Source organism: Hemitrygon akajei, chromosome 2 (assembly GCF_048418815.1).
Source record: "Hemitrygon akajei chromosome 2, sHemAka1.3, whole genome shotgun sequence".
In the NCBI taxonomy this organism is placed as follows: Eukaryota; Metazoa; Chordata; class Chondrichthyes; order Myliobatiformes; family Dasyatidae; genus Hemitrygon; species Hemitrygon akajei.
This window is the reverse complement of record NC_133125.1, coordinates 71,954,335-71,969,038: the sequence shown is the minus strand read 5'-3', so window position 1 is coordinate 71,969,038 and position 14,704 is coordinate 71,954,335. Positions and strand designations below refer to the sequence as shown.

Here is a 14,704-nt window from a genome sequence, read left to right as displayed (position 1 = left end):
AATAGATTGGTTAAACATGACCTACCACGCACAAAGCCATGCTGACTTTTTCTAATAAGTCCCTGTCTATCCAAATACTTGTAGATCCTATCTCTTAGTATTCCTTCCAATAATTTACCTACTACCAATGTCAAACTTACCGGTCTATAATTTCCCGGCTTATTTTTTGAGCCTTTTTTAAACAACAGAACTATATGAGCTATCCTCCAATCTTCTGGCACCTGACCTGTGGATATTGACATTTTAAATATCTCTGCCAGGGCCCCTGCAATTTCAACACTAGTCTCCTTCAAGGTCTGAGGGAATACCCTGTCAGGTCCTGGGGATTTATTTACTCTTGATTTGCCTCAAGGCAGCAAGCACCTTCTCCTCTTTAAGCTGTATAAGTTCCATGACCTCTCTACTTGTTTGCCTTGTTTCCATACACTCCATTCCAGTTTCCTTAGTAAATACAGATGCAAAAAACCCATTTAATATCTCTCCCATTTCTTTTGGCTCCATACATAGCTGACCACTCTGATCTTCAAGAGGACCAATTTTATCCTTTTGCTCTTAACATACCTGTAGAAGCTCTTAGGATTATCCTTCACCCTGACTGCCAAAGCAACCTCATGTCTTCTTTTAGCTTTCCTGATTTCTTTCTTAAGTATTTTCTTACTCTTTTTATACTCCTCAAGCATCTTATTTCCTCCCTGTTGCCTATACATGTTACACATCTCTCTCTGATGCCTCTTTACCTGATGCCTCAGGTAAAAGAGTGGCTGATTCAGGGGTAGGAGGTATTATGTGGTGAAGCGAGGTGAATGATAGGCAGAAGGGAGGGGAGGGTAGCAGAGGAATTGGGAGCACGGTCTTAGGTGGAAGCAGACAAATGGTGACATAGCCAGGCTGGGGGTGGGGAAGGGGGACAGAGGATAGAGGCTGGAGGGAGACAAGGGCAACAAAGAAATTAAACAATATTGGGAATCTTTTAGGGAGAGAATGGCAAATGGGGGCAGTGTGGGGGAACAAGAAACTGATCAGCTTGGCCATTGCACATATAAAATATGAATTAAATTTGTTGCAGAAGGGTATATTAACATGAAGTGAAAAATGTGAATAATTAAATCAACCATCACAAATATGTTGCAAATATTTACTTCATTAAAATGCCAATTTCAACATACGTTGGCTAAGAAGTACTCTGAAGCTTCAGCTTGATGCTTGTGGTTCCTGGAACAGATTAGACAAACTTTTAGACTTTTTAAAACCAGCTGGTATTTGTACAAAAAGAGCAGGGAAACATTTGTCAGTCAAAGAGAGTTTACACTTTCTGCCAACTTTCGGCACTGAGACAGTGATTAAGTTAACTGCACTGGAAACAAAGTTAGTCTGAAGATTAATTCAAATCATCACGATTTGCTTTTGAATTGGATTGTTTTCACTAGTCAAAATGTGTTTTTTTCCAATTCTCCATAAAGTTATTTCTTGATGCTAACTGCTTTGGTTTGAAGTTCAACAATGGATTGGTTCATCAACTACTTTGGAATCAATTCAACAAGCCATTTGCTATCAAAAAAGCTAGAAAAGACAAAACTAGACAACAAACAGGCTGTAAACTGTGAGCAACACACTCAAAATGCAGGAGGAGCTCAACAAGACAGACGCTATCTATGGAGGGGGGTAAAGAGTTGGCATTTCGTCCGCAGAGCCTTCATCAGGACTGAAAATAACGGGGAGAAGCCAGAATAAGGTGGTGGGAGGAGGGGAAAGTGGATAGGGAAAAAAGGGGAGGGGGAGTTAGTCAATTGGAAGAGTGCAGTCATTTGACCCGTAGTGTTGTACTGAACCAGCTAAAATAGCAAATCAAAAACACCCAAACACTAATTCCCCACGCATTTTTCAAAATTCCAGTGAGTACGGGTCCAAAGCGGCCAAACGCTTCTCATATATAAACCCCTTCATTCCCAGAATCATCCTTGTGAACTTCCTCTAGACCCTCTCCAAGGACAAACCATCTTTTCTGGGTTAAGGGGCCCAAACCTGTTGACTATACTCCAAGTGCAGCCTGATGAATGTCCTATAAAGCTTCACCATTATTTCCTTGCTTTTATATTCTATTCCCTTTGAAATAAATGCCAACATTGCATTCGACTTCTTTACCACCAACTCAGCCTGTGAATTAACCTTCTGGGAGTCATGCATGAGGACTCCTAAGTCCTTCTGCACCTCTGATGTTTGAACCTTCTCCCCATTTAGATAATAGTCTGCACTATTGTTTCTTTTACCAAAATATATTATCATACATTTCCCAACACTGTATTCCAATTGCCACTTTTTTGCCCATGTGCCATAATTCCACTTTCTAAATCATTGATAATGTGAAAAGTGGTGGTCCCAATACTGACCCCTGAGGAACACCACTAGTCACTGGCAGGCAACCAGAAAAGGCCTTGTTTATTACCACTCACTGCCTCCTGCCTGTCAGCCATTCCTCTATCTATGCCAGTATCTCTCCTGTAACACCACAGGATTTTATCTTGTAAGCAGCCTGACAACCACTGCCTCTCCTGCTTGCTACATCCTTGAACAATTCTAACAGTTTTGTCAAGCAAGATTTCCCTATAGAGAAACCAGGCTGACCTTGACTTATTTTACCATTAATCTCCAAGTACCCCGAAACCTCGTCCTTAATAACGGACTCCAACACTTTCTCAACCCTAACATATCATTTCCTCTCTTTTGTCTTCCTCTCTTCATAAAGAGTGGAGTGACATTTGGAACCTTCCAGTCCTCCGGGACCATGCCAGAATCAAGTGATTCTTGAAAGATCATGACCAATGCATCTGTTTTCTCTTCAGCAACCTTTCCCAGGACTCTGGGATGTAGTTCATCTGGCCATGGTGACTTATCCACCTTAAGATCTATTGAGTTTGCCTTGAACATTCTTCTTTGTAATACCAATGGCGCATACTCCTGCTCCCTGACACTCACGGACCTCTGGCACACTGCTAGTGTCTTCCACAGTGAGGACAGCTGCAAAGTATCCATTAAGTTCATCTGCCATTTCTTTGTCCCCCATTACTACCTCACCAGCATCATTTCCCAGTGATCTAATATCAACTCTCACCTCCCTTTTATTCTTCATATAACTGAAAAAATAATATCCTGCTGTATATTATCAGCTAGTTTGCCCTCATATTTTCTTTTCCTTTCTTGTAGCTTTTTTAGTTGCCTTTTGTTGGATTTTAAAAGGTTCCCAATCATTCAACTTCCCATTCACTTTTATTACCTTATATGCCCTTTCCTTGGCTTTTATGCAGTTCTTAACTTCACTTGTCAGCCATGGTTGCCTACCCTTGCCATCTGAGAACTTTTTCTCCTGTGGGATATATCTAGCCTGCGCCTTGTGAACTATTCCCCGAAACTTCAGCCACCTCAGCTCTGCTGTCATCCCTGTCAGTATCCTCCTCCACTCCACCTGGGTAAGCTCCTCTCTCCTGCTTCTGTAAATCCCTTTATTCTATTGTGTTACTAATCCATGTGACTCTCTCAAACTGCAGTATGAATTCAACCATATTATGATCACTGCCTCCTAAGGGTTTCCTTTACGTTTAGCTGACTAATAAAATCTGCATTACACCCAACCTAGGACAGCCTTTCCCATAGTAAGCTCGACACAAGCTGCTCTAAAAAGCCATCTCATAGGCATTCAACAAATTCCCTCTCTTGCTATCACCAACCTGATTTTCCCAATCCCTTTGCATATTGAAGTCCCCCATTACAATTGTGTCATTACCCTTAATACATGTCTTTTCCAGCTCCCTTTGCAATCTCAACCTCACATCTTGGCTACTATTTGGAGGCCTATCTATGATTCCGATAATGGATTTTTAAACTTGCAATTTCTTAACTCCACCCACAAAGGTTCAACATTCTCTGACCCTATGACAACTCTTTCTAAATATGTAATTCCATCTCTTACCAACTCCCAACTATGTCCTTCCTTCAGCCACAACTTAGTGATGTCCACATCGTCATACCAACCAATATCTAATTGCCCCTCGAGTTCATCTACCTCACTCCGAATGCTACATGCATTTAAATATTGCACCTTCAGTCCTGCATTCTTCACCAATTTTGCCTCTATGGTACAAATTAACTCTTTGCTCTGTCTCCATTTGTACCCAATCATTGGATTGTCCTTCTTTGCATTCATGTTACATCCATTATCTACTTGTAAACCTGCTGGCTCATCCTCAGCTCCTGATTCCCATCCCACTGCCACATTAGTTTAAACCACTCCTACAGCTCTAGCAAGCCTGCCCACAAGGATATTGGTCCCCCTCAGATTCAAGTGCAACCTATCACTGTTATAGAGGTCACACTTGTCCCAGAAGAGGTCTCAATGATCCAGAAATCTGAATCCCTGCTGCCCCTCCAATTCTTCAGCCGCACATTTATCTGCCTCCTCATTCAATTTCTTTCCTCGTCGGGTGGCACAGGTAACAATCCTGAGATTACTACCCTGCTTCTCAGCTTCCTTCCTAACTCCCTATATTCTGTTTTCTGGACCTCCTCCCTTTTTCGACCTATGTTGTTGGCACCGATACATACCACGACTTCTAGTTCACCCTTTCTTTTTCAGGATATTGCGAACATGTTCAGAAACATTGTGGACCCTGGCACCTGAGAGACAAACTTCTATCCTACCTAATCATCCTACTTGTGGATTAGGGTCATTCATCCAAAATGTCAGATGTTTTCAATGCTGTTTGATACTTCCAGCATTTCTGCTTTTCAGTTGTCCATGAGTAGTTTTTACATTCCTTTCCCTGTCACCACCACACTCTCCCACCCCCCCCCCCCCCCACACACACACACACTTGTAGATGAGTGGTCCGATTAGTAGGCTTGAAGTCATGAAAATCATTGTGTTTTCATGAAAGGACAGATTCAGATTGTTTTATGACATGTATGTTGATACACCATGTATGTGGTGGGGCAGTCTGCAAGTGTCATCACACATCCCGGCACCAACATGGCTTGACCACAACGCTCAGCAGAACACCAGCGATCACAACAAAGCAACAGAAACTCCAGCAAAACATGCCCTTTTGCTTCCTTCAAAACACACAGTCCTCCCGGTCTTCACTAATTAGGATTCAACTTTCCATACGACTTAGCAGCAGAATTAGGCCATTTGGCCCATTGAGTCCACACCCTCATTCAATCATGACTGATCCTTTCTCCCCCTCCTCAGCCCCACTCCCCGGCCTTCTCCCCGTAACCTTTGATACCATGTCCAATCAAGAACTTATCCATCTCTAGGTTAAATACAGCCAACAACCTGGCCTCCACAGCTGCTTGTGGTAACAAATTCCACAAATTCACCACTTCCTGGCTAAAGAAATTTCTCAGTATCTCTGTTTTAAATGGACTTCCTTTTATTCTGAGGCTGTGCCCTCTTGTCCTAAACTCCCCCACCATTCTTTCCACATCTACTCCCTCTAGGCCTTTCAACATTTCAATGTTCCAATGAGATCCCCCCTAGCCCTCCTAAATTCCAGCAAGTACAGACCCAGAGATATCAAACGTTCCCTGTATGATAACCCTTTAATTCCTGGAATCATCCTTGTGAACTTCCTCTGAATCCTTTCCAGTGCCAGCACATCTTTTCTTAGATGAGTCCCAAACTGTTCACAATAGGTGAGGACTCAGCATCACATCCCTGCTCTTGTATTCTAGACCTCGTGAAATGAATACTAACATTGCATTTGTCTTCCTCACCACTGACTCAATCTGCAAATTAATCTTTAGGGTGTTCTGGACAAGGACTCCCTTTAGACCCATAGAACATTACAGCACAGAAACAGGCCTTTTGGCCCTTCTTGGCTGTGCCGAACCATTTTTCTGCCTAGTCCCACTGACCTGCACTTGGACCAAATCCCTCCATACAGCTCTCATCCATGTACCTATCCAAGTGTTTCTTAAATGTTAAAAGTGACCACTTCATTTACCACTTCATCTGGCAGCTCATTCCACACTCCCACCACTCTGTGTGAAGAAGCCCCCCCCCCATGTTCCCTTTAAACTTTTCCCCCTTCACCCTTAACCCTTAACCCATGTCCTCTGTTTTTTTTTCTCCCCTAGCCTCAGTGCATTCACTCTATCTATACCCATCATAATCTTATATATACCTCTATCAAATCATAATCTTATATATACCTCTATCATATCATAATCTTATATATACCTCTATCAAATCTCCCCTCATTCTTCTATGCTCCAGGGAATAAAGTCCTAACCTATTCAACCTTTCTCTGTAACTCAGCTTCTCAAGTCCCGGCAACATCCTTGTAAACCTTCTCTGTACTCTTTCAACCTTATTAATATCCTTCCTGTAATTCGGTGACCAAAACTGTACACAATCTCAGATTTTTGGATTCTCTCCCCATTTAGAAAATAGTCCGCACACTTATTTCTACTACCAAAGTGCATGACCATGCATTTTCCAACATTGTATTTCATTTTCTAATCTCTAGCCCATTCTCCTAATCTAAGTTCTTCTGTAGCCTACCTGTTTCCTCAACTCTACCTGCCCCTCTACCAATCTTTGTATCATCTGCAAACTTGGCAACAAAGCTGTTGATTCCATTATTTAAATCATTGAACAGCATAAAAAGAAGTGGTCTTAACACTGACCCCTGTGGAACACCACTAGTCGCTAGTAGCCAACCAGAAAAGGATTAATTTTTTCTCACTCGCTGCCTCCTACCAATCAGCCAATGCTCTAACCACGCTAGTAACTTTCCTGTAATACCACAGGCTCTTGAGAGGAATAGATAGAGTGGACAGCCAGCGCCTCTTCCCCAGGGCACCACTGCTCAATACAAGAGGATATGGCTTTAAGGTAAGGGGTGGGAGGTTCAAGGGGGATATTAGAGGAAGGTTTTTTACTCAGGGAGTGGTTGGCACATGGAATGCACTGCCTGAGTCTGTGGTGGAGGCAGATACACTAGTGAAATTTGAGAGACTACCAGGCAGGTATATGGAGGAATTTAAGGAGGGGGGTTATATGGAAGGCAGGGTTTAAGGGTCGGCACAACATTGTGGGCTGAAGGGCCTGTACTGTGCTGTACTATTCTATGTTCTATGTTTTAACTTGGTAAGCAGCCTCATGTGTGGCACCTTGTCAAAAGTCTTCTGGAAGTCCAAGTATACAACACCCATGGCATCCCCTTTATCCCTCCTATGTGTAATCTCCTCAAAGAATTCCAACAGGTTCGTCAGGCAGGATTTCCCCTTAAGGATATGACAAGATTGTCCCATCCTGTCCTGTGTCACCAAGTATGCCATACCTTCATCCTAAATAATTGACTCCAACATCTTCCCAACCACTGAGGTCAGACTAATTGGTCTATAATTTCCTTTCTGCTGCCTTCCTCCTTACTTAAAGAATGGAATGACATTTGCTATTTTCCAGTCCTCTGGCGCCATGCCAGAGACCAGTGATTTTTGAAAGATCACTATTAATGCCTCCGCAGTCTCTACTGCTACCTGTTTCAGAACCCTAGGGTGCAGGGAATCTGGTCCTAGTGACTTGTGCACCCTTAGGCCTTTCAGCTTTTTGAGCACCTTCTTCCTTGTAATAGTAACTGCACTCATTTCTCTTCCTTCACACCCTTCAACACCCGACACACTGCTAGTGTCTTCCACAGTGTAGACGGATGCAAAATACTCATTTGGCTCATCTGCCATCTCCTTGTCCCTTGTTATTATTTCTACAGTCTCATTTTCTGGTGGTCCTATATCCCCTCTCATCTCTTTTTTTTAACATACTTGTAAAAGCTTTTACTATCCACTTTAATATTGTTTGCTAGCTTGCTTTCATATTTCATCTTTTCCCTCCTAATGATTATTTTAGTTGCTCTCTGTAGGTTTTTAAAAGCTTCCCAATCCTCTACCTTCCCACTAATCTCTGCTTTGTTGTATGCCCTCGCTATTGCTTTTACATTAGCTTTGACTTCCCGTGTCAGCCTTGGTTGTATAATTTTGCCATTTGAGTATTTCTTTATTTTGGAATACATCTATCCTGCACCTTCCTCATTTTCCCAGAAACTCACACCATTGCTGCTCTGCTGTCATCCTTGCCAGGATCTCCTTCCACTTTACTTTGGCCAACTTTGGCCAGTTTGACATCAGTGGTGGGTAAATTAATGGAAAGTATTCTTAGAGATAGTATTTATAATTATCTGGATAGACAGGATCTGATTAGGAGTAGCCAGCATGGATTTGTGCGTGGAAGGTCATGTTTGACAAACCTTATTGAATTTTTTGAAGTAGTTACGAGGAATGTTGACGAGGGTAAGGCAGTGGATGTAGTCTATATGGACTTCAGCAAGGCCTTTGACAAAGTTCCACATGGAAGGTTAGTTAAGAAGGTTCAGTCGTTAGGTATTAGTGCTGGAGTAATAAAATGGATTCAACAGTGGCTAGATGGGAGATGCCAGAGAGTAGTGGTGGATAATTGTTTATCGGGATGGAGGCCGGTGACTAGCGGGGTGCCTCAGGGATCTGTTTTGGGCCCAATGTTGTTTGTAATATACATAAATGATCTGGATGATGGGGTGGTAAATTGGATTAGTAAGTATGCTGATGATACTAAGGTAGGAGGTGTTGTGGATAATGAGGTGGGTTTTCAAAGCTTGCAGGGAGATTTATGCCGGTTAGAAGAATGGGCTGAACGTTGGCAGATGGAGTTTAATGCTGAGAAGTGTGAGGTTCTACATTTTGGCAGGAATAATCCAAATAGAACATACAGGGTAAATGGTAGGGCATTGAGGAATGCAGTGGAACAGAGAGATCTAGGAATAACAGTGCATAGTTCCCTGAAGGTGGAGTCTCATGTAGATAGGGTGGTGAAGAAGGCTTTTGGAACGCTGGCCTTTATAAATCAGAGCATTGAGTACAGAAGTTGGGATGTAATGTTAAAATTGTACAAGGCATTGGTAAGGCCAAATTTGGAATATTGTGTACAGTTCTGGTCACCGAATTATAGGAAAGATATCAATAAATTAGAGAGAGTGCAGAGACGATTTACTAGGATGTTACCAGGGTTTCAGCACTTAAGTTACAGAGAAAGGTTGAACAAGTTAGGTCTCTATTCATTGGAGCGTAGAAGGTTGAGGGGGGATTTGATCGAGGTATTTAAAATGTTGAGAGGGATAGATAGAGTTGACGTGAATAGGCTGTTTCCATTGAGAGTAGGGGAGATTCAAACGAGAGGACATGATTTGAGAGTTAGGGGGCAAAAGTTTAAGGGAAACACGAGGGGGTATTTCTTTACTCAGAGAGTGATAGCTGTGTGGAATGAGCTTCCTGTAGAAGTAGTAGAGGCCAGATCAGTTGTGTCATTTAAGGTAAAATTGGATAGGTATATGGATAGGAAAGGAGTGGAGGGTTATGGGCTGAGTGCGGGTAGGTGGGACTAGGTGAGATTAAGAGTTCGGCACGGACTAGGAGGGCCGGAATGGCCTGTTTCCGTGCTGTGATTGTTATATGGTTATATGGTTATAACTCTTCTCTCATAACACTGTAATTTCCCTTACTCCACTGAAACACTGCGACAATTGTCATTCAGAATTCGATCTCAGTTTTGAGCTCTGGTCTAGCTGATGACAGGATGCTCAACTCTGGGTATGCCAACTGACCGGCCCTCATGGTTCAAGTTCAAGTTTAATTGTCATTCAACCATACATGAATATCCATGGATACAGCCAATCGATACAGTGTTCCTCTGGGTCAAGGTGCAAAACACAGTACCAACAGTCACACACAGCACAATGCACATGTAGCACATATCATATTGCAAGTAAACATCTAGTCACACAAAAACACATACTGCATATAGGCAAAACACATATAATTCTAGAGGATCTCAGCAGACTGGGCAGTATCTATGAAAAGGAATAAACATAGCCCAAGACCCTATGGGACATGTCCTGTGCATGGATGTTATCAGCAAGAGCAAGCAGTTCCTGGCAGTCCTCAATTTGATCCTGGGACAGCCTGACATCCACAGATGTCCTTCATACCACATTGTTGACTTTTGAGTGCAGAGCGAAGGCCTGACTTGCATTTCCTCCACATCCTGTGCCTAGACCCTAATCTGACCTCTAACTCCCTTCTCCATCCCCAAAATCATCTTTATGAACATAATATTCAACTAAGTCTGAACCACAACCTCATCGGAGACAGCAGCTATCTTTGTTGGAAGCATCTGGGTTACAAATGGATAATGTGGTTAAGAGGGAAGTAGGATATAGAGCTTAACAGGTGAGAGAGATGAACATGAGCACAGGGGTTATGCTCCAGCATTGAAAACAGTCAGACCTCAAATGGAATACTGTGGCCTATTACACAAAGCAGTCTTGGGTCACAGATGTTGATCACTTAATGATAGAATCACATATGGAAAATGGTCCACCACACCCATGTTGACCAGCAGGCACCTATTTATATTAATCCAAATTTTCAGCACCTGCTCTGTAGCTTTGGGGCAGATTCAGATTTATTATCATAGATATATGTATGGACTTTGTTACTTTGGGAAGAAAGAAAGGAAGTAAGTTAGTTCTGAGTTCAGATGACAAAATCTGTAGTCTGATATGAGCATTCAATACAAATCAGAAAGTAAAATAGTCAGGTAAAATCTATAGAGAAAAATAACTAATTGTCTCTTGGAACTTGGGAGTTCTAAGGAAGATATGACCAAAGCAAATTTCTTCAGAAGTAATGCTGAGGAACAGTGACCTGAGGATTTCTGTCTATAATTCTGGAGTGGCAACACATTGTGTATTTGTCTTCATGGTCAGGGTATAGCATAGAAAACTCAAGATATTATTTTGCAAATTTATAAAATGTTTGTTAGTCCACTTCAGGGGTGCTGTGTACATTTCTGTTTGCTACATCAATTTCTGGTTGCACGTGATTGTGCTGGGGACAATATAAAGGAGGTACACCCGGATATTGCCTGGATTAAGGTACATTTATTCTGGGGAAGTGACTAGATGGGCTAGGCTTGGTTTCCCTGGAAGCAAGGGGCAACCTGTTACAAGGTAATAAGATATGGTCACAGGTCTTTTTTTCATGGTAGGTGTGTCAAAAAAAAGAGGGCATTAGTTTGGGAAGAGGAAGTGTTTTAAAGGGCATTTGAGGATTTAATACCACATATTTTCTCAGATGATTGACATTTGGAGCTTGTCAGAAGTGACAGAATGAGATGAAGTCACTACATTTCAGAAGTGTTTATATAAACTCTGAAATAGGCAAGGCATAAGTAGTTCTATTACAGGTAAATGGAATTAGTCTGCTAGATGAACATGAAAGTGCCATACAACGGATTAGTTTACTTTTGTTTCAGTATCTGCTAATTAGATACAGAATACACCTATTTAACACTAGTGAATAGACAGAGTAGTGGGGTGCCACAGTGATTAGCATGACGATGTTACAGGTTGGGGTGTCAGAGTTCAGAGTTCAATTCTGGCATCCTCTGTAAGAAAGTTTGTACATCTTTCCTGTGAAGCACATGGGTTTCCTCTAGGTGCTCTGGTTTCCTCCCACAGTCCAAAGTTGTACCAGTTAGTAGGGTAATTGGTCATTAAATTGTCCTGTAAATAGACTAGAGGCAAATCAGTGATGCGGCTCAGTAAGCCAGAAGAGCTGTATCTAAAAATAAATAATAAGAGTTGAGTTGACTACTTTATGATTTATGATCCTAAATTGTTTCAGTTTTAACTGCATGGATATGTTTTGTAAAAGCAAAGATTTTGAACTCTTTCTATTTCTAGAAGGTAGAGGGAAACGTATTTATTGAAGTTCTATTTTTACATTACCTCTGGTACCACTACAGAAGCTTCATTCATTGCGATCTGGTTCCTGTGTCCCATTGCAGTCAATTGCAAGTTAGCATGAGCTTTCCTGCACCAGAAAGAGTATTTTTGACATATCTTGGTTACATTTGGAAAACTTCACTTTCCTCTTTCTCCCCAACTTTGAGTTTGACAGCAAGAGTACATAGTCAACAATCTTATTACAAATAACTATTTCAATGCACTATTAAACCCCTATCAACTATTCTTTGCTTGACTGTTAGAACAGGAAGAGACCTGGTTAGAACTTGAATGGAAATTTTAGCATGTGTTCTAGGCTTGATCTTGGGTGCAGCAATATCTGAAACTTTGCAGGAGCAACAGCCAACAAATAGAAGGCAGTTTTACACACCCATCTAAAAACAAGAATTAGGCTAAATTACTTTAATTGCTGGGCAAACCATTTATCAATTTGTATTAAGAAGAAATATCTATGGCTTCCAGTCAAGATGGCACCTGCGTACATAATCCTTTGGTCAACATTTTCTGGATAGATCATGAAATCATTAATCTCACTTCTTTTATGTCTTTTACATTCGTTTTTTTTTTGTCTTGAATCTGATTCTGGATCTGTTGGAGCCTGTGATTTTCAGTTCAGAGATTGTGTGGGTGCTTCTGCACTCTGCAGTCTCCGAGGGGATTCCGGGGAGCAGAGGCAGTGTTCGAGAACCTTGTGGTTCGCTGTGAGCTGATGTTTGATTCCATTTCATCGATTAAAGCTTCTATGGTTCCACAAGTGAAGTGACAAGGGCGATTGAAATACTGGCTGCCTGCTTTTTTACCATTGGTAGGATTGCTCTGCTGCCAGAGAGGAGATTGCCTTTCTGTCACTGGTGAGATTGCTCTGCTATGGAGAGGGGAGACTACCTCTTTATCACTGGTGAGATTGCTCTGCTGCGGAGAGGAGTACTGCCTTTTTATCACTGGTGAGATCACTCTGCTATGGAGAGGAAGAATGTTCCCCAGGTTTTGGATGTGGACTTGGCCTGTAGACTTTTTTTTCCAGTCTTATGGTTTTTTTTGTATTCTGTGTTTTTTTGCCTGATCTTTCTTGTTTTATTTTGTGGGGAGGAGGGATTTGGGGGTTGCTAATCCTGCTGCCATTCTTTTTTCCTTGGTTTCATGGCTATCTATAAATGAATCTTTGAACCTATGGAATTTAGTTCCAATATTTACCTGTCCAATTTAAATATTGCACTGTTCAGTCCAAATATTTGTTATCTACTATTTCAGAATATTCAAGTACAAACCTTTTTCCAATTCTTCTCCTCAAGAAGAATGCTCCAACAGTAACAAGCAATACCACAACAAGAATTCCCAGAATGAGGGGAACACTGATTTCTGGCATTACCAAGTGCTCACAGAATCTTCCAGTGTATCCTTCTTGGCATTTGCACATTAACAAGTCATTAACTACAGAGCACTTCCCTTGCATGCTGCACAGTTCATCCGTGCACAAACCAGACCTTCCTGCTTCAGTCACATTGAAATCCTCATCAGTCTGGTTTGCAGAAGGACTTTGTGTCATTGTACTACGGTGCAGAGAAACGCCATAACTGGATGTGACTGGAGCAGTATCTGTGTGAGGGAGCCAACTTTCTCTGAAGGCTGTGGAACTGACTGGAAGCCACCTTGAAGTGGCCATTTGTTGGGAGAAGACAACTTCAGCAGTAGAACTGTTGGGTAAAACATTGCTTGTCTGTACAGGTCCCTTCCACATATCACCTGTAAAGATAACATGCAGATCCAGAAAGGTCAATCAATAAACCATCTATGAATTCCAAGCATTTAGATTTTGGTTCCTTTCCACTAGAACATAAAATAATAAAACCATAGCAGAACTAGGCCTTTTACCCCATTGAATCTGCTCTGCCTTTGCATTAGGGCAGATTTATTATCCCTCTCAACCCCAATCTCCCATCTTCTCCCTGTAATCTTTGACACTCTTACTAATTGTTTGCTTTAAATATACCCGGTGACTTGGGCTCCATAGCTGTCTATGGCAATGAATTCAACAGATTCACCACCCTCTGGCTAAAGAAATTCCTCCTAATTTCTGAGGCTATGTCCTCTGGTCCAAGACTCGCCCACTATAGGAAACATCCTCTCCACATCATTCTATCAAGGCTTTTCAATATTTGATTGGTTTCAAATCTTCTCATTTTTCTAAACTCCAGTGAGTACAGGCCCAGAGCCATAAAAAGCTCTTCATATGTGGATTCTGTTATTTCCAGGATCATTCTCGTGAACCTCCTCTGGACCCTCTCCAATGCCAGCACATCCTTTCTCAGACAAGGGACCCATTAAATTCTATGCAGTCTGGCCAATGCCTTACAAAGCTTCATCATCACATCCTGGTTCTTATATTCACATGCTCTTGAAATGAATGCTAACATTGCATTTGCCTTCCTAACCATCAACTTAACCTGCAAATTAACCTTTAGGAAATCCTGCACAGGAACTCACAAGACCCTTGTGCCTCTAATTTCCTAATTTTCTCCCCATTTAGAAAATTACTTTTATTCCTTCCATCAAAGAGCAAGACCATACATACATTTCCCTACACTATATTCCATCTGCCACTTCTTTGTCCATTCTCCTAATTTGTTTAACTCCTTCTGCAGACTCCCTGCTTCTTCCACACTGCATGCCCCTCCACTTATCTTTATAGCATCTGCAAACTTGGCCACAAAGCCATCAATTCTGTCATCTAAATCATTGACATATAACATCAAAAGAAGCAATCCCAGAAGCAACCCCTGTGGAACACCACTAGTCATAGGCAACCA

At 41.7% G+C, this 14,704-nt stretch overlaps 1 protein-coding gene across 1 annotated transcript in view; it reads right to left on the bottom strand.

The window, feature by feature from the left end:
* Positions 1-11,056: 11,056 nt before the first annotated feature.
* LOC140720763 (uncharacterized) overlaps positions 11,057-14,704 on the bottom strand; it is a 106,141-nt gene continuing 102,493 nt past the window's right edge. Inside the window, exons 19-21 of the mRNA XM_073035599.1 lie at positions 13,166-13,640; positions 11,880-11,964; positions 11,057-11,071 (exon numbers count right to left, since the gene is read on the bottom strand). Of these exons, the coding sequence (XP_072891700.1) occupies positions 11,057-11,071; positions 11,880-11,964; positions 13,166-13,640 (575 nt within the window). The remainder of the gene's footprint in view (positions 11,072-11,879; positions 11,965-13,165; positions 13,641-14,704) is intronic.